The sequence below is a fragment of the Topomyia yanbarensis genome, chromosome 1, assembly GCF_030247195.1.
Source record: "Topomyia yanbarensis strain Yona2022 chromosome 1, ASM3024719v1, whole genome shotgun sequence".
Taxonomy (NCBI): Eukaryota; Metazoa; Arthropoda; class Insecta; order Diptera; family Culicidae; genus Topomyia; species Topomyia yanbarensis.
In genome coordinates, this window is record NC_080670.1 from 16,343,537 (window position 1) to 16,360,923 (window position 17,387).

General features: G+C 39.6%; 3 protein-coding genes across 10 annotated transcripts in view; 2 read left to right on the forward strand and 1 right to left on the reverse strand.

The window, feature by feature from the left end:
- The window catches only part of LOC131676984 (ankyrin repeat and KH domain-containing protein mask), a 115,138-nt gene that overhangs the window by 32,451 nt on the left and 65,300 nt on the right, over nt 1-17,387 (forward strand). The gene's annotated exons all lie outside the window — the stretch shown is intronic.
- On the reverse strand, nt 10,544-13,529 carry LOC131676986 (WD repeat-containing protein 37). 3 transcript variants are annotated; one of them, XM_058956457.1, is made up of 4 exons: nt 13,251-13,529; nt 12,821-13,196; nt 11,899-12,760; nt 10,544-11,843 (listed from the first exon to the last, which is right to left on the reverse strand). In XM_058956457.1, exons 2-4 carry the CDS (start codon nt 13,128-13,130, stop codon nt 11,468-11,470), a joined length of 1,548 nt encoding a protein of 515 aa, XP_058812440.1. In that variant the 5' UTR covers nt 13,131-13,196; nt 13,251-13,529; the 3' UTR covers nt 10,544-11,467. The 3 variants fall into 3 exon arrangements, with proteins under 3 accessions (XP_058812440.1, XP_058812438.1, XP_058812439.1); XM_058956455.1 differs by having other exon boundaries at nt 12,821-13,173; nt 13,247-13,529; XM_058956456.1 differs by having other exon boundaries at nt 13,247-13,529.
- LOC131676987 (histone deacetylase 11) lies at nt 15,638-16,969 on the forward strand. Of its 2 annotated transcripts, none has more exons than XM_058956459.1 (3): nt 15,638-15,739; nt 15,797-16,163; nt 16,219-16,969. In XM_058956459.1, exons 1-3 carry the CDS (start codon nt 15,735-15,737, stop codon nt 16,966-16,968), a joined length of 1,122 nt encoding a protein of 373 aa, XP_058812442.1. In that variant the 5' UTR covers nt 15,638-15,734; the 3' UTR covers nt 16,969. The 2 variants fall into 2 exon arrangements, with proteins under 2 accessions (XP_058812442.1, XP_058812441.1); XM_058956458.1 differs by having other exon boundaries at nt 15,686-15,732.

Genomic DNA, 17,387 nt, shown 5'->3' on the forward strand with positions numbered 1-17,387 from the left:
ATTATTGATGGATTTTCATGATTCGAACACCAATCGATTCAGAAAATTGCCAGTAAAAAATTATCAAATTTATCTGTGTATTTTATTAGCACACTATTGAAAAATCCGTAAATATACAATAAATAGGGAAAACATACAATTTTCACTTTCCCTAACACGGACTTCATCTCTACATTCATAAGCGTCCTACCCAATTCATCACTTGATATAAAAGGAATGTTTTTGACCGAATTCCTTCATTGCAATGCCTGATCTGTTGGCAGAACCAGTTGGATTATCGCTATTGTTGCTTGTAGGATAACTGTTGGATCTTTCATTTGATCACGAGCTACGGAAGGGGAACGTTTGTCTGTGCACTGGAAGGATTTTGTTCGCAGCTTCAAACAACAATGGCGGAACAAATGCGAGATGGCGAATTGCTGGTTTATGCCGCGCGTATCAGCCGTGCAGGCAAGGTTCAAATCATTCCAGAGGACTCTCGTCACGTATCCCAAAATATAGTTATTAGCAAACCGTCTATTAGGACGAATATATAATGAAAAAATGAATTCGATCAGATAATTCCTTTTATTAATTTGTATTAAGTTTGTGCTTGGTAGTTCTGTACCTTTACCAGTGAATCATAATATATGCAAATATTCTTCAAAATAATCTACCAACCCGAATTTTTCCAAACCTTTAAGGAAATCAGTGAATGTAGCAATCCTGCCACTAAGCGAAAGGCATATCAAAAAGAATGATGAAAATATTTTTATTTGTCGCACAAAAGGATGGTCTTCCGTCTGCACCAAAAAGTTAGTAAAAGAGATCACCTTGTGTTACATAGTGCTCATTTGACATGAGCTGCGAAAGAGGAATGTTCGTCTGTGTGTATGCAGAAAAAACGAATCGCCGGCGCGACAAGGTTCGAATTATTTCAAAGGATTCTTGTCCCGTATCCCAAAACATAGTTATTAGCCAACTGTCCTTATTAGGACGAATATATAATGGAAAAATTTATTTGCGCCTTTAAGGGTTAATAATGCTGCATTTTCAATGTAACCACGGTCGTGTCTTGTACACAACCATTCAATTTATCTATCAGAAAAGTCCACTAAGAGGCGAATAACCATAAGGTTAAAACCTCTATAATCAAAATAAAAGTTTACTAAACATATTAAATTTGGATTGCTAACTGGTGAGTAAAATGAAGTTTCTATGCCTAATTCAAGGAGGTATCGGTAATACGCTGGTATGTTTATTAAAGGATGTCCCACATCAAAGTGCATCACGCTGTAGAAAATAACCCATTGGGTATTTTCTTTTGATCGTTTGGGTAGAAGTAGTTTAAAGTGTATTGTTTACACTGTGTTTTTATCGCTGTCAGTTTTTCGAAAATTGAAATAAATTGCGTCACTCGAAAAGCAAACCGTGAATTGATTTTGCGAGAAATACGGTCAGAATGGATGTTCTATTAGGGATCAGGATCACAAACGTGTAGTAAAAGCGTTCAAGCGGAATTCCAATGCTTCGTTCAGGGATGTGGCCAAAAAGTTGAATGTGTGCAAGTTTTTCGTTCAGAGAGCAAGGACAGGGAGGGACTTCATACGTACAAAATGCAAAAGGCTCCAAATCGTGACGATCGGCTAAATACGGTGGGAAAGTCACGGGCCCTAGATGCTGATCAAGCCTCATTGTCTCATCATGGATCATGAGACTTACGTCAAGGTGGACTTCCGGCATGGCATCTTCCGGGGCAACTGTTCTTCGCCGCCCAGCACAAGTTTGATGTTCCAGAGGAGGTAAGGAAGCAGAAATATCTAATAAATACATGATTTGGTAAGCGATCTGCTCATATGGCAAACGGAGTGCCAGTCATCGTTGATCATTTGGGCTTTTATACCATAGCGAACGGCGAGAAGCACACCACCACCTGATAACTTATGGCTACTGAGGGCGTTGCGGTCACAGCGGTAAATATCGAATGTTGAACCGAACACCTGGCGAGTCAGGGTACGGTTGTCGAGCCACGTCTGGGTCAAGGCGATGACGTCATAACAACGGACCGTGGTTGCCGGCAAATAGCAGTCCGTTGATGAATGTTAGCCACCAATATTCTGGTAGTAGACTTCGATGTGGTTGGAAGATGGATCAGGTTCAATAGAGCGAAGCCATGTTGCCGTTTTCAGCGCGTCGGAATGACCTTTCGTCAATGCCACGAACAATATCCGAACGGTTGATGGTCGCTTGGTCGACTGTGATGGGGAATTCGAGGTGTCCCGAGTCAACTGCGTCGCGCCTCAGAATACTATGATAGTCAACGGAGAGAGAAATGGTTGACATCTGGTCACAGTAAGTCGGAGCAAAGGGCATATTACTGGAAGCGAAGAATGCAGCAGCGCTGTTGCGTCCCAATATGCACTCAGCATCAACCCTTCTTCACAAAGGCGAATAGTGACATTGCCAATCATTGCCGGGTCCTCGGCAAGAACGTCGATGGGCCGGGTTGCATTAGCGGGGTAAATGCTTCTTCGGAACGCGGGTAAAAATCATTCGGCGGGCACCAAATGTTTTGGCATCCGTAGGTATTTCTAAAGTACGGTCAGACTTAATTGGGTTTGCGCCTACTGAAATGAGGGGTTTTGTTGAAGATTTTGATGGGTCCGGAGGATTTAGTTATGTTAGAGCAGTAGTTAGTGTGCTGTGGCAAGATTTCTCTAATCCATTCGAATCATTTAGGAAACTAGTTCAAGAAGAGGGGCTGTCATGTCTGCTATTTAATATATAAATGGAGGGTGTGACGCGGAGTTCAACATGTGAGGCTTGATTTTCACGAGGTCCCGGCAATTCGCGTACTTTGCTGGCGAGGTGGACATACAAATTTTTGAATTATGCTATCGTACGAGCTACACTCACCAAAACGCGACGCCAGACAGTGTACAACACTAAGTGTTCTTACAATCGAAAAAAGTTTTTTGTCGACAAGTTTCGGGCTCGATGTTGCCCATCTACAGGACCAGATCGAACATCATGAAAGATAGATAATGAAAGAATCAGCCGAAGTTAACGAGTTCGTTGAAGGTTCTGGAAAATCGTAGACGCAGAGTTTGGCGAGACAAATTAAAATCGAAAGCTGATGGGACCTGGTTGAAGACCTCGAAAAGTAACAACAATGAACAAAGCCCCTGCTGAATTGCTTCGAACAAGCGAGGGTTCCAAATGAGTATCGGTTTTTGTAAGTGGGCGGACGGACGATCTCTCCACGGAAATCTACGAAGCGCAAAACGTAAAAAATGTCGGTGCACGAGCTCACTTCTCTCAGCACCGTTATTATAGTTTGGGCTCCAAACTTCACAGCAATACTCCAGGATTGACCGAGACAGAGAGCAATACAGCGATTTGAGACAATAAATATCCCTAAAATTTTTGGCTATCTTGAAGATGCATCTCAACATTCGAGATGCTTTGCTAACTATATACGAGACGTGCTGTTTAAACATAAGTTGCGAATCTGATTTCACTCGAAGATCCTTCACACGACTAACGCGTTCAATTTCAGTATCCAGTAGATGATAGTTGAAACAAATTGGGTCTCACTTTCGTGAGAATGAGATCACCGAGCACTTCTTTGGGCTTACACACATGTGATTCGTGCTACACCTATCAGCGAAGTTTTCAAACTGTTGTTGGAGAAGAAACATTTTGAGATCGTCTCCGAACTAGAACTAGCTGGAAGTCGTTGAAGTAAAGCAGAAACATCAGCGGTACCAGGTGACCTCAATGGTGTACTCCTGACGAAGAAATAAGTCTCCAATGATAACCACTATTTCTCGATCTGTAAGGTAGGATCGAAACAACTGCAAGAAAATACCGTTGGTTCCTAATCCCTCCATTTTAGTTATATCATGGTTCACTTTATCAAAAGCGGCTAATAGGTCTGTGTAGATAACATCGGTTTGAGCGCGACTTTCCATACTCTCTGTTATGTAGGATGTTAGGCATAGCAGATTAGTCGTTGTGGAACGCCCAGATGGGAAGCCATCTTGATCGTCACTTAGGTAGTGCTTGCAGTGAGCCTGAAGAGGTTCCATAATCACCAACTCGGACAACTTCGAGACAGCACTCAATGAAGCAATTCCACCGTAATTATTGACGTCTCGCTTATTTCCCTTTTTATGAACTGGGAACATGCTTTCAGCAGGATGGCAAAATGCCACTGGCGATAGATGCTCTAAAAATGTGAAGAAGCGGTGTCATTAAAACGTCGATATATCTTTTAAAAAGTACTGAAGGGTAGCCATCGGGTCCCGGATTGAAAGACGGATCAAGCCGAGGACAAGCTCTTGTCATCATTGTTTCATTGACATTGAAAGTGCTCAGATGATATCAAAACTATTATCGGAGATTACAAAGCGATATTCCTCAACGCTTGAATTGATACCACCAACGTTTTGGTAGTATAACAGCAGCTTGTCTCGTTGTTGTACAAGGCTGGAAATTGAAGGACTTTACGGCATGGAATTGCTCACAGATGCATTATACTTGCCTGCTATAGGTTGGCGGAAGACCCCTCGTCCCAGATCACCACAGGACCGGGACGGCTGCAGGTCGCTGGCTGGAAGGGCTCGACTACGATGGGGGGAGGGGAACCAAGGGTTTCCTCACGGCTGGTGGCAAGTGTGCGTTCCGACAACCGGACGACGGTAAACCGAGGGTTGTACTCAATGCGGTTGGACTAGGTACCTCTCGTGGGCTGCTGCAGGTCGTTGGTGTTAAAAGCGGCTACCTGGTACAGTTACGAAGTTCGCGCAATTGAAGATGAGCTGAAATCGAAGAATCTTTCGGCGCTAGAAGGTTTCGAAATAGATGGATACTTGCCGCAGTAAGAAGTTTGGAAGACCCTTTCCCCACTCCCGCGCACAGGACCGGGACGACTGGTGAGCGCTGGCAGAAGTAGCTGGACTATGGCGGGGGATCGAGAGCTTCCATAGTACAAGCGGCGGTGCATACCAGTGCTCGATGCAACCTATTGACAAAATGTATCCTTTCTTTGCTGGTCACAGTTAAATCAACACTACAGATGGCCAAGTAGACGCTCTGAGTGCACTCGAAGTTACGTAGTGTACTGAGTGCACTAAGTTCAGAAATTTCAACGAAACGGACATTACTCAACTGTCAGAGAATTTACAGTTGTCAAAAGCTTGCAATTTGACACAGTGCACAGTGGTCCAGATCGCTAATTTAGGAGGAATTTTTACTTTCTGACAAACCTGTATAATTTAGCCGTATCATGTCTTAGGATGAATTTGTGTACTTTAGAAGATGCTTCTTTTTATTGGAATAGTTATTAGGGTGGTTCTAATTTATCTAAAATACGAAAATAAACTTTTTACTGATGAAAGATAGAGCTCCACAGTCTTCCACAAAGTTGTAAAGTAACTTATTTTGAATAAATTTGTTGAACATATTAAAGCTCTATCTCTTTTAGTTTTTGTTATACAAGAAATTTAAAAAAAAAGATTAGGGTGTTCCTGAAAAAAACGTTTTTTTAGTATAACTTTCGTATCTTTTACTTTTTGTTAACACAACCTTTGAACAGCTTATTGAAAACTTCAAGCCGAGTATTTTTCTCCAAGACACCGAAGGTCTAACTTTTTTCTTTAAAAAGTTATGGACACTTTTCGTTAAAAAATAGCCTATTTCAAGGCTCAATATCGCTGATGCGGGCACCTAAAATTGAATTCTGTTTCCACCACATGAAAGTCCAACCTTATTAGTATATTTGAGCAAAAATTGGCGAATACGATATTTTTTTAAAATTTGCAATTTAGATTTAAAGTTTGTAGTTTTGCAGGTTGAACGCATTAAAGCATTTACACACATATCGTTGTATTATGAAAAAAGCCACTTTCAAATATCATTCTCTCATCGCAGCAAGCTTTGCATAAGTGAAACGACTGTCAAAAAAGGTTTCTGATTTTATTCGTTTTAAATAAAACTAGTAAATATGGATATTAGTCGAAGAGAGTTGGCGAATTTGCTTATTGCTGGTAAAAAGACAGATGAACTGCTTAAGTTCATTACAAGTAGTAGGGGAATTATGGTTAAAACCGACACCTTAAGCTTAAACATTTTTCTAAGTTGCCACCAAACCAATAAAATTATAGTTTTTATGCAGAATTCTTCTTCAGAAAATTCTTAACAAGACTAAATTTTTTCAGCGCTTCAAAAAATTAATTTCATTAAAAATTATTGGTTGTAAAACTTGGAAAACAAAGTGAGTTTTTGTAGGCACTGCGGGTAAAACCGACACCCTATAGGGGTAAGATCGACACCCCCTTTAATTTATTTTCTCTCCACTTTATTAAAATCTTTATGTTTATTAAACATGAGATATATGCGTGAATAATTAAGTGTGAGTATGTATGATGCTAATATGTGCTTTTTATTGCTTCATCATGTAGTGAGGGGAAGAAAGTTCGAAAGCGTAGTACTATAAATAAGAGTATTTTATGCTATAGGATTATTTATTGATGAGTATTTCCAAATAATCCTTGCGCACATCGTTGCAACCTCCAGTTTCATATTATTTCGTAAGAGAAGATTTGCAAGCGTTCTACGTTCTGCTAATTGGATTCATTCACTTATAAGTGACACACACACTTCTTAGTAAAACTATCTTTTTCAGATTTGATTTTTCGGACTCTGATCATCAACGATCTATTGGGGTACACATAAGATCACTGTCTCATTGGGATAAAGTTCGTCTATGACAAACCAAGAGAACACTAGAAATTCGGTTTGATGAGCTTTTTGCAGAAATAGCAACAGCTTCGATAGAATCAGATAAGCAAAAATTCCAATTTTCGATTTTTAAAGAGACTTACAAGAAATAAACACAATAAGAGTATTTCAGTGCATTTCTATTGATACTATAGTGTTCTAATAGGCTAATTGAAGTGTCACAAAGATCCCCAGTATTTTGAAATGAATCGCAAATATACACAACCATCTTAACAGCGTGTCGGTTTTACCCTAACCATAGGGTGTCGGTTTTACCCCAACAGCGCACATTTTTTTATAAAAGCGATTAAAAATATTGAATTTCTCAAACTCGTCTTCAATGCACCTAGTTGATCATAGGACAGGCCGATAATAATAGGTAGTGAAAAATGTGGTGATTTGAAAAGCTTTTGTTCGGTTAAAACCTTAAAATCTACCAACGAAATTTAAGATCCAGACGAGTATGAACGCTGCTGTCGTATGTTTTGTTTATTTTTATTACATTCGGCGTACTAACATAAATCCAATTTTTCTTCAAATGCTCTAAATAAACGTACTAATAATAATGTATCATTATGAAATGAATAAAAATTTGATTTCTAGGAAATGTTGTGGGGTGTCGGTTTTTCCCACAATTCCCCTAATCCAAATGTAAAATTGAGACTTGTTAGTGCTCGGAAGAAAATAAAAATCTTCATGTTGGAATTTAGAGGGTTGTGGATTCGGAGTAAGCGCACGCAAATTCGGTTTGAGCTGGAAAATTTTGTGTGGCTTGAAGGAAAGCTAAGATTCGAAGTCGAAGGTAAAGGTAAAGGCCGAAAGAGGAAACCATTTTCCGAAATATGTCGCAGAGCCAAAATAAAAAGATTAGGAAAGTTGCGCGATAAGTATTCCACGGAAGAATATAATATAATAAAATAGTAGAAGAAAAGAAACTATGCTATCCGATCGGTATGTACTATTCTCAAAGATTCGTCCCTGAATCAACAATTTTTTTCAGGAATTTCTGTTCAGCCTTCTTGTGCGTATGTTCCCCTTCAAGCTCTTGTTAACCATACCGTGGAACGACTCATCTCGTTTCTGAATATTGGAGTTCTACCACTGCATCCTGAGGATAATACGTTTGTTATCTTTAAGTGGGGCTGCGATGGAAGCAGCAACCATTCCCGGTAGGCAACATTATTTTTCTTCTAAACTTTGACTGACAGTCTCCTTTCCACTTGAACATAGATACAAGCAAATGTGCGTTGACGAAGATGAAAATGGAGAACTATTCGAGTATAACGATTCGCATATATTTGCTCTATCTATAGTACCTTTACGTGTAGTTAGTCGCCGGAAAGATGAGTCAAGAGATTGCATTCTTTGGAATAATGATTTTCCATCTTCAGTATCCCTGTGCCGACCAGTAAAATTAATTTTCAAGAAGGAAAATCCTGAACTAACAAAGGATGAAGTTGCCGCGATGAACAAGCAAATCGATGAATTAGTCCCGACTATAGTAAATGTTAATATGCGCAAGATTCCGATTAGTTCAAGCTTCATATTTTCCATGGTTGATACGAAGGTAGTGAATGACGTAACAGGCACACCGTCTCAAGCGTGTTATATATGCAAACGCTCCGGAAAGCGATTGAATGATCCTTTACTGGAAGCCAGCGATCCACCGGATAGTTTATATGTTTTTTCACCTTTACATGCATTAATACGAGCAATGGAGTTACTATTGAATATTGCTTACCGTTTAGCTCTAGCAAAACCGCGTTGGCGCGTAGGCAAAAATACCAGCGAGCTTAAGGAACGACAAATAAAAATTCGACAAGCGTTACGTGACCGTTTAGGTCTTCGTATTAGCGAACTTTTGCCAGGTGGCGGAAATTCTAACGATGGTAACACAGCTCGAAAATTTTTCAGAAACCGAGATGTCGTTGCAGAAGAAACCGGGTTGGACGAAATGTTGCTAGAACGTATGTATGTGCTATTAACAATCATCAACAGCAAATTGGGAATTAACGCGGATGCTTACCGGAGTTACGCCGAAGATACACGATTGCTTTATGTACGCCTGTATGGTTGGTACGCTCTCTCACCAACCGTGCATAAACTCCTGGTCCATGGAGGAAGCATTATTCAACATAACATGCTGCCAGTAGGTATGTGCAGTGAAGAAGCTTAAGAAACCAGGAATAAAAGTATTCGCAGATTCCGAGAATTCCACGCACGCAAATTCGATCGACTCGTCAATCTTGATGACGTTTTCAAGAGACTTCTTGTTTCATCAGATCCTATAATTTCTCTTAAATGTAAACGTCGAATTCAACGAGCACCGCTGGATATACCTGAAAATGCAATGCATCTACTTTTGAATTAATTGGCATTGAATAAATTCTCCTTATATAAATCATAAATTGTTGTCATAGCCAAATTATTTTTAATGAACACATTCTGTATTGTTGATATGTAAGCAAAACAGAAAAGGAAATACAAAGGCTTTAGGCAATTTCTTTTATGTCGCTATGCGATAAAATTTAAAACTTTGGTTAGTAAATTTAAAATTACATGCTTAAAAAAAATTATATTTTCCAATTTTTGCTCAAATATACTTAAAAGTATGTTCTTTTCTATGGTTCAATCCGAACTTACTTTTATTTGCCCCAATCAGAGATAATGACATTTGAAAAAGGGCTATTTATGAGCGAAAAGTTTCCATAACTTTTGAAAGTATAAAGTTAGACTTTCAGAGTTATGAAAAAACGTGGATTGAAGTTTTCTAAAAGCTGTTCAAAGGTTGTTTTAACAAAATATAAAATTTCTTTCGAACATTAACAAGTCTCAATTTTACATTTGGATTACTACTTGTAATGAACTTAAGCAGTTCATCTGTCTTTTTACCAGCAATAAGCAAATTCGCCAACTCTCTTCGACTAATATCCATATTTACTAGTTTTATTTAAAACGAATAAAATCAGAAACCTTTTTTGACAGTCGTTTCACTTATGCAAAGCTTGCTGCGATGAGAGAATGATATTTGAAAGTGGCTTTTTTCATAATACAACGATATGTGTGTAAATGCTTTAATGCGTTGAACCTGCAAAACTACAAACTTTAAATCTAAATTGCAAATTTTAAAAAAATATCGTATTCGCCAATTTTTGCTCAAATATACTAATAAGTATGGTCTTTCATGTGGTGGAAACAGAATTCAATTTTAGGTGCCCGCATCAGCGATATTGAGCCTTGAAATAGGCTATTTTTTTAACGAAAAGTGTCCATAACTTTTTAAAGAAAAAAGTTAGACCTTCGGTGTCTTGGAGAAAAATACTCGGCTTGAAGTTTTCAATAAGCTGTTCAAAGGTTGTGTTAACAAAAAGTAAAAGATACGAAAGTTATACTAAAAAAACGTTTTTTTCAGGAACACCCTAATCTTTTTTTTTAAATTTCTTGTATAACAAAAACTAAAAGAGATAGAGCTTTAATATGTTCAACAAGTTTATTCAAAATAAGTTACTTTACAACTTTGTGGAAGACTGTGGAGCTCTATCTTTCATCAGTAAAAAGTTTATTTTCGTATTTTAGATAAATTAGAACCACCCTAATAACTATTCCAATAAAAAGAAGCATCTTCTAAAGTACACAAATTCATCCTAAGACATGATACGGCTAAATTATACAGGTTTGTCAGAAAGTAAAAATTCCTCCTAAATTAGCGATCTGGACCACTGTGCAGTGTTGCTAAAAATTGGGGCTTTCTCAAACATTCTTCTGAACAAAAATTAATAGATTACTGACAGTAATAACGATAGAAGTTTTTTTTTCTGTCGATTTATTGATATATTTGGTACTTTTGAAGAGTAAGAGCCGCTATAATAATGTTCATTTGTTTATCAAATTGAATAATTTGCAATTCTTGCCGTGAGATTTATCGACTTACTTTCTGAAAAATGCTATACAGTAGTAAATATTAAAATTGTCTCATGTTGGTGACAATTAAAATTAGTTTGCACCATGATAGTAGCAGCTAAAATCATGAATTGTTAAGTTTTTTCTGCAGTAAAACGAGCACTTTTTGTTCGATCTTTCTGAAAAGTGCAATCATGTTTGTTTATTGATATGGCAACCGAATTCCAAAAAGTGCAATCACAGTTCACATTGACTTGGTGGTATATTTTTGTTTCTATTCTGAAAATGATCAGTTAAAATATCTGCGTAGATGTGTTGTGGTGAAATGGTAAAACACTACATGTTGTGTTATGAAGGCATTTCATCCTGATATTTCTTCATTTTTAGTTCAACAGCTGCAAAACGTGACGGACCCTACCAACGTGCGCTCTTGTGTTCAATACGCCGATCAATGCTACTGTCCGAGAGTATACAAGAATGGTGAGATTCCTTTTTACTTGTAATCGTTTACTTCAGTATTTCAAATCCTTGTCAAAGTATACATGTAGAACAATACGTTCCCTAATCTAGAGATAGAAACACAGTAATAAACCACCCATTAAATTATCAAATGCCACCTTCCTCCCTCGCTACTATAACTAGAAGTTGTATAATAGTACATCGACCTGAACAAACAAATAATGAGAATCTTTTCGACAACGAAACAACAACGATTCGATAGTAAAACGTCTATACACATACACCATTCGAAATAGTTACACAGACAGCTTATATTCCCTTGTTAGCAATGGTTAACGGAACCCTTTCAATTATCCTTAGGTGGCAAACTGACCGCCCAGCCCAGCACCCGTCGATCGAATCCGCTCGAAAGCAAATTGCACGCCGAGCTGACGTCCTCGGTCCAGGCCACCGAGGAAACCATCCGTCGGTGACCCTGTCGGCTGGTTCGGGGCAAACGGGCGATTCGTTGCCCGTTCAAGTCAAACAGCCGGATGTGACGGTTGTCATGCGGTATCGCGATAACTCCCCCGGATGAAACGGCAAGACGATTTACGGCCGAATCCGTACGAATGGTTGTCAGTGCAGAGCGCATATTGCGGAGCTCCCATACCTTGACGGAACGATCATCCGAACCGGATACCACCTTGTCGTCTCGGGTGAATACGGTAGATGTGACGCTTCTGAAAAGCGAAAGAATTTAAAACATACCATAAAAAAAACAAGATAAACACATACTCTGTGTGGCCCTGAAAAACCGAAACAGCCGGAATCGGATCACGAAAATCCCACAGTCGAAAGGTTGAATCTCGTGAAGCTGTCACCACTAGCCGTTGACTCTGATGAGCCGAAGCATGCGTCAGTTCATGATCGTGACCACAAAGCGGCTGAAGTGGCTCTCTCGTTTCCACATCCCACAAAATAGCTGTTCGATCCCAACTAGCCGTGATCATCTGATCCCCTCCCGGCAGCCAATCTGCGGCAACAACTACTGAGGTGTGCCCACCCGAACCGGAAAACTCACAGATTGGAGTTCTCAACACATCGATCCGTTCTTTCTCCTCGTACGGTTCATCTTCGTCATCAAGTTCTTCCTCCGAGGAATGTCCCTTTCTAGCAGAAACCTCCCAGTTAACGGCTGCCTGCCATATGTGTGCGGTTGCGTCTCCGCTTCCCGTTAGCACCAAATCTCGATTGAGGTGAAACTTGATTGAATTTACTGAGCCGCTATGACCCTGGTATTGCAACAGGCATCGTCCCGTATCAATTCCCCAGATGCATGCACTATGATCCGCCGAAGCAGTTCCAATGATCGGCTGACCCGTTTTGGTTGTCACCTGCCAGACACCATCCTTATGGCCACTAAACTCTCGCACCAACGAACTTACAACAGATTGAGCCTTGAAGCTCGATACGATCCGGCTAGTTTGAGCTCGAATCTTGTGACTAGCTTTAACCTTGCCTCCGGCGCTACCCAATTTAGACTTGAAGCTTTTATTAACTGCACCATCCACTTCATATGAATCTTGCATCGGTAGCAATCGGTCGCCGAATGTCGAATCACGAGGCGTTCCAGCGACTGCGTCCAACTTTTCTTGCACTAAAATGTTTGAAAAAGAATGTTAAAAGAAAGATCCGTTTCTTAGACTACTCTACTGACGGCTTATGTTCTCAGTGTGGAGCAGTTCAAACTCCCTCTCGATTTGCGAAAATAGCTGATGTAATCTAGCACGAAACGGCTCCTCCTGATGGCTACTTGTCGCGGATGGTGGTCCCATCATATCATCCGCCAAACTTGACAATTTGAGTGATTTTTTCGCCGACAGCTGTTTGCTTGCCGGACCAATGACACCAGTAACAGGGAGAGTTACCCCGACCGATGACGCCCCACCGACCGCACCGCAGACACAACCCGCTGAAGAAATCTGCTTTCCTCCCGAACTACCCACAACTCCACTGTCCAGTGGCATGCTATAGCTATTTACACTGACTACCGATGACTATTCAACAGCGCTGCGTCACCGAAATCACAGCAACTAGTAACTACACTTAAATGCACTATTATGCAAGCAAACGATTCTCTTACCTACTCTTCCTACGGCTTCAAGTACAAACACAGATCGTGGAAATTATTGATCAGCACCACCGACATACGCGAGCATTCTGACGGGAGTTTGGTTATTGATGCCTTATTCGTCAAATTAATGTTCATCTAGCGGAGCCAACCAAGCCTCCAGACTGAAAGAATATAATGGGAAAACGACGAAGGCGTTTTTCTGTTTGGGAATGTCGACACAACTTGCGCAAAAACTACTTTTTTCTTACTGCTGTACAGTGTTTTGACATAGCAAAGATTATGAGGTAATCTGATTTTTGACGTTTCTTTTTAGGAAATCAATTTGCGGGGCGACTGTAACAAAATATCAAAATATAACCCTTGTTGTGAAAGTGTTCACCGGGCTGAACTATTTTAGTGCACTTCGCACAGTGCTGCCGTTTTATTGGTTCAAATTATTGCATTGATCCATAATGAAAATAAATTGATTTTTTTTTGTTTAGACGAACCCAAAGGGCAGATAACTCTAGGAATGTATAACAAATTTGCATCAAATTAATAAATTTTCCATTTTTTGCAACATATTTGGAATCCCTCGCATAACACAGTCGTGATTCGCTGGTTTGAATTTTTTTAACTGGACCGCTGGACATCCGCTAGTTGACAATCTATCTAACAATCTTTTACACTACTAATGTCTTCTTTGCAGAGTTTTTTGGCAATTGTCAGTCGGTCCAACTAGCGAATCAAATTCGTTGGTTGGACAGAGGCTGTGGCCCAACCAGCAAATCACGACTGTAGTTTGTTTAACAAACGTCCTACACTGATCCAAAAAAAAATTCAAAATGCATCACAAGTGATCTGCCCCTAGCACGAACGACTGCTACAAGTATTTAGATCCATTGTGTTAGAAAAATTGAATTTATTTTCGTCAGACAAAGAACATTCTGCGAAAGACAATTCCTGTTCTGAGTCGTTTCCTGAGCTGCGTGATCAATCACCAGGATCAAAAGGAACAAATACCGCGTTTGCTTCTAGTGGCTGGAGAATGTTAATACTTTGAAACTACCCAATAGTCAAACAGAATTAGTACAGTTTGTCATAAAGGTGTAAGGTGAGATATATACAACACGGTAAATCGTTGTTTTTCATTTAAGAATGTATGGGAAAAGATCATTTTTTTCATTGTTACATCCCTTAATGACCCACTTTTTTCAATGTAGGAATCGTGTTTACAATGAAATTGTATGGAGAAACAGCTGTCATTGTAAATTGGGTCATTAAAAGAGGAACGAATTCTTCTTTTAGTACATAAACCGATAGAGCTTCTATTTCTGAATATAACAATAGATATATGATCAACCCTTAATACTTCAGAATGATTTTTAATTATTTTCTACGAAAATGTAAACACGTGCCCGTTTGACACTATCGCTCTTCCTTGACAGTGAAGTTAGCCATATGGGTTAGCATTTTTGACAGTTATATCAGCAAAAGGATAGGAATCAATTTTATTGTTAGCATGCAGCTGCAGTTTTTCGGGGACCATTTTTAGCTATCCGGAAGCATTGGTTGAATCCCAGTTTCCGTAAACATTCGTTGTTGGCCGCTTCCTAGTTTGCTTCCCGTTGAGTTGGACTGCAAAAACGACGAAGACGTAGACTACCGCTCTACGCATAATTGTCCCATGTATATAGGAAATACCATAGCACATGGGACAGTTATGCGTATAGCGGCAGTAAACTTGGTCTCTGAAATGGCAAAAAATAATATTGGCTTTTGTCTGTTTATGTGTCGTTCAAGACTTCGCAAGTTGAGGTGTCCAATGCGTAGGTGTGCGAAATTGCTTAGAGGCATAGTGGTTGCATTTCGTCTGCATTGTAGTGAGAATGGTTAGCAGTCCTTATCCGGAGAGGTGAAGTAGATGATCCATACCATCGACATTGCTTGAAAATTTTATGAGAACGTCTTCTTAAAAAGTCATGCGAGCAAGTTTCTAATTTGGAGAAAAAAATTCTCTGCCCTTTTCAACCAATTTTCTTATGATAAACAGGTCGTTGGATGCAAAATTAAATGTTCTTTCTATTTTTTTTAAACAAAATCTCTTCTAACCAAAAATGTTCAGCAATTTTTATATTTCAACTAACTAACACTTATAATCATCAGCATACCTTTCGAAAGATCATTATTTCTTCTTTCCAGAACACTCAAATTGAAAATAGGTTGAAAAATTACCGCGTACAAAGGCTTCTAGTGCCGAAACCTTCAAAAATATGTTTGTTATAAATCAAGTTTTTTAGGGAATATTAAATAAATTAAATTGTATTTGATTAGACCTACAATGTTTTACAGATTACTAAGTACTTTTTTTAATTTGTAGCACCGTGTAATATTTGAATGAGCGCGTTCGGCGATATGTGAATTTTCAACGAGATTCGCAATACTACTCTGGCGACAAGATGTTGGCCTTGAACTTTTCCATCAATGTTTACAAACAGCAGCATCTTTGTGAAAGAGTATGCAGTAATTATTGTGCATTAATTAAACGAAACCTCTTAAGTATTAAAAAGAGTGTCATAGTCTCATCTCTCATAGCGATCATCCGGTTTCGAATATGTGCCTCAAACTGAGCTGCTTTCGAGCTGGAACGAATGGCGACAGCGAAGATAAGCTCAACCAGAACCTAGACCCGAGTGGAGGGGCACTTAAAAACGAACGGACACCACGCAGTGGCATACTTCCAATCATCTATCGCCCGGAATATGGTGTAAGATTTTGCGGTCTCCAAAAGTTGCATCCATTCGATGCGGCCAAAGGAAAACACATCTACAAACTACTAAAAGCAGGGAATCTAATCCTTAGCGATGATGATGTCTCTAAACCCGTCGAGATCGGTACAGATGATCTATTGGAAGTGCACACCAAACGCTATATCGGAAGCTTGAAGGTCAGTACGTGGCTTATGAGTAGGTTCACATTTTGTTTATTTCATATTTCTGCAGTGGAGCGTCAACGTAGCCAAGATAGCCGAGATCCCGCCATTGATTTTTGTGCCAAACTACATAGTTCAACGGAGTTATCTACGTCCAATGCGTTATCAAACGGCTGGATCGGTTTTGGCTGCAAAGCTTGCTCTGGCTTCGCCCACTGGGACAGGTTGGGCCATCAATTTGGGAGGGGGATTTCACCACTGCAGTGCTGACCGCGGAGGAGGTTTCTGTCCTTACGCTGATATTACCATAACCGTTAAAATGTTGCAGTCCAGCGGAAAAGGCATAGAGCGTGTTTTAATTCTAGATTTAGATGCCCATCAGGGTAACGGTTACGCCAGAGATTTAATGGATGACAGTAGCGTGTTTATAATGGATATGTACAATTATCGAATCTATCCGAAGGATCAAGAAGCCAAACTAGCAATTCGGAGAGCCGTTGAGCTAAAGCCACACACTGAAGACAGCGAGTATTTGCAGAAGCTACGAACCAATTTGACCAGGTCGTTTACAGAGTTTAGACCGAATTTTGTAGTGTACAATGCTGGTACGGACGTTTTGAAAGGTGATCCACTCGGTATTCTTGACATTACACCGGAAGGAGTTATCGAACGGGATGAAATTGTGTTTGAGATGGCACGGGCATGGCACGTTCCGCTGATAATGCTGCTGAGTGGGGGATATCTACGAAGTTCCGCGCGAGTTATTGCTGATTCGATTCTAAATTTGAATGAGAAAGGTCTCCTGCCAGTGTACCAGTGAGGGATATGTTATGAGGGAACTGCTGACATTCTAGTCAAAACGATATGTGATGTTATCCTAAAAGTGTAAATGTTAATCTATCCTATTTATTTTAATATATGTAATAATAGATATTTTTCATCATGAAATAATATGAACTATATGTTGAAGCAGATTGGGCAGGCTGAGCACGTGTTCTCAAGCAGGCACTGACAATTTGATTTATTCCAATTCTTGCCTCCAACTTTACTGTAGCAAGTTGGGTAAAAAAACTTGCTCCTGTTTTCTACTTTTTGTTACTATTAGTAGACAAAAAAGAGAAGGTATGAACAATCGTCTCTTTCTTTAGCTCCGAATTATTTCCTGTTTTTCCAGATAATGGAAAACCAATATTTTTGCGCTCGTTGCCAATAGCAACCATTATATTATTCATCGCCATG

Excerpts from the sequence above, each read along its gene's own strand:
- LOC131676987 (XM_058956458.1), top strand. The coding sequence starts at position 15,701 with ATGTTTACAAACAGCAGCATCTTTGTGAAAGA. Across the intron at positions 15,733-15,796 it reads AGCAGCATCTTTGTGAAAGA|TCTCATCTCTCATAGCGATC; the intron begins GTATGCAGTAAT and ends AGAGTGTCATAG. Across the intron at positions 16,164-16,218 it reads GCTATATCGGAAGCTTGAAG|TGGAGCGTCAACGTAGCCAA; the intron begins GTCAGTACGTGG and ends ATATTTCTGCAG.
- LOC131676986 (XM_058956457.1), bottom strand. The coding sequence starts at position 13,130 with ATGCCACTGGACAGTGGAGTTGTGGGTAGTTCGGGAGGAAAGCAGATT. Across the intron at positions 12,761-12,820 it reads CCACACTGAGAACATAAGCC|TGCAAGAAAAGTTGGACGCA; the intron begins GTCAGTAGAGTA and ends CAAACATTTTAG. Across the intron at positions 11,844-11,898 it reads GTTTTTCAGGGCCACACAGA|AAGCGTCACATCTACCGTAT; the intron begins GTATGTGTTTAT and ends TTCGCTTTTCAG.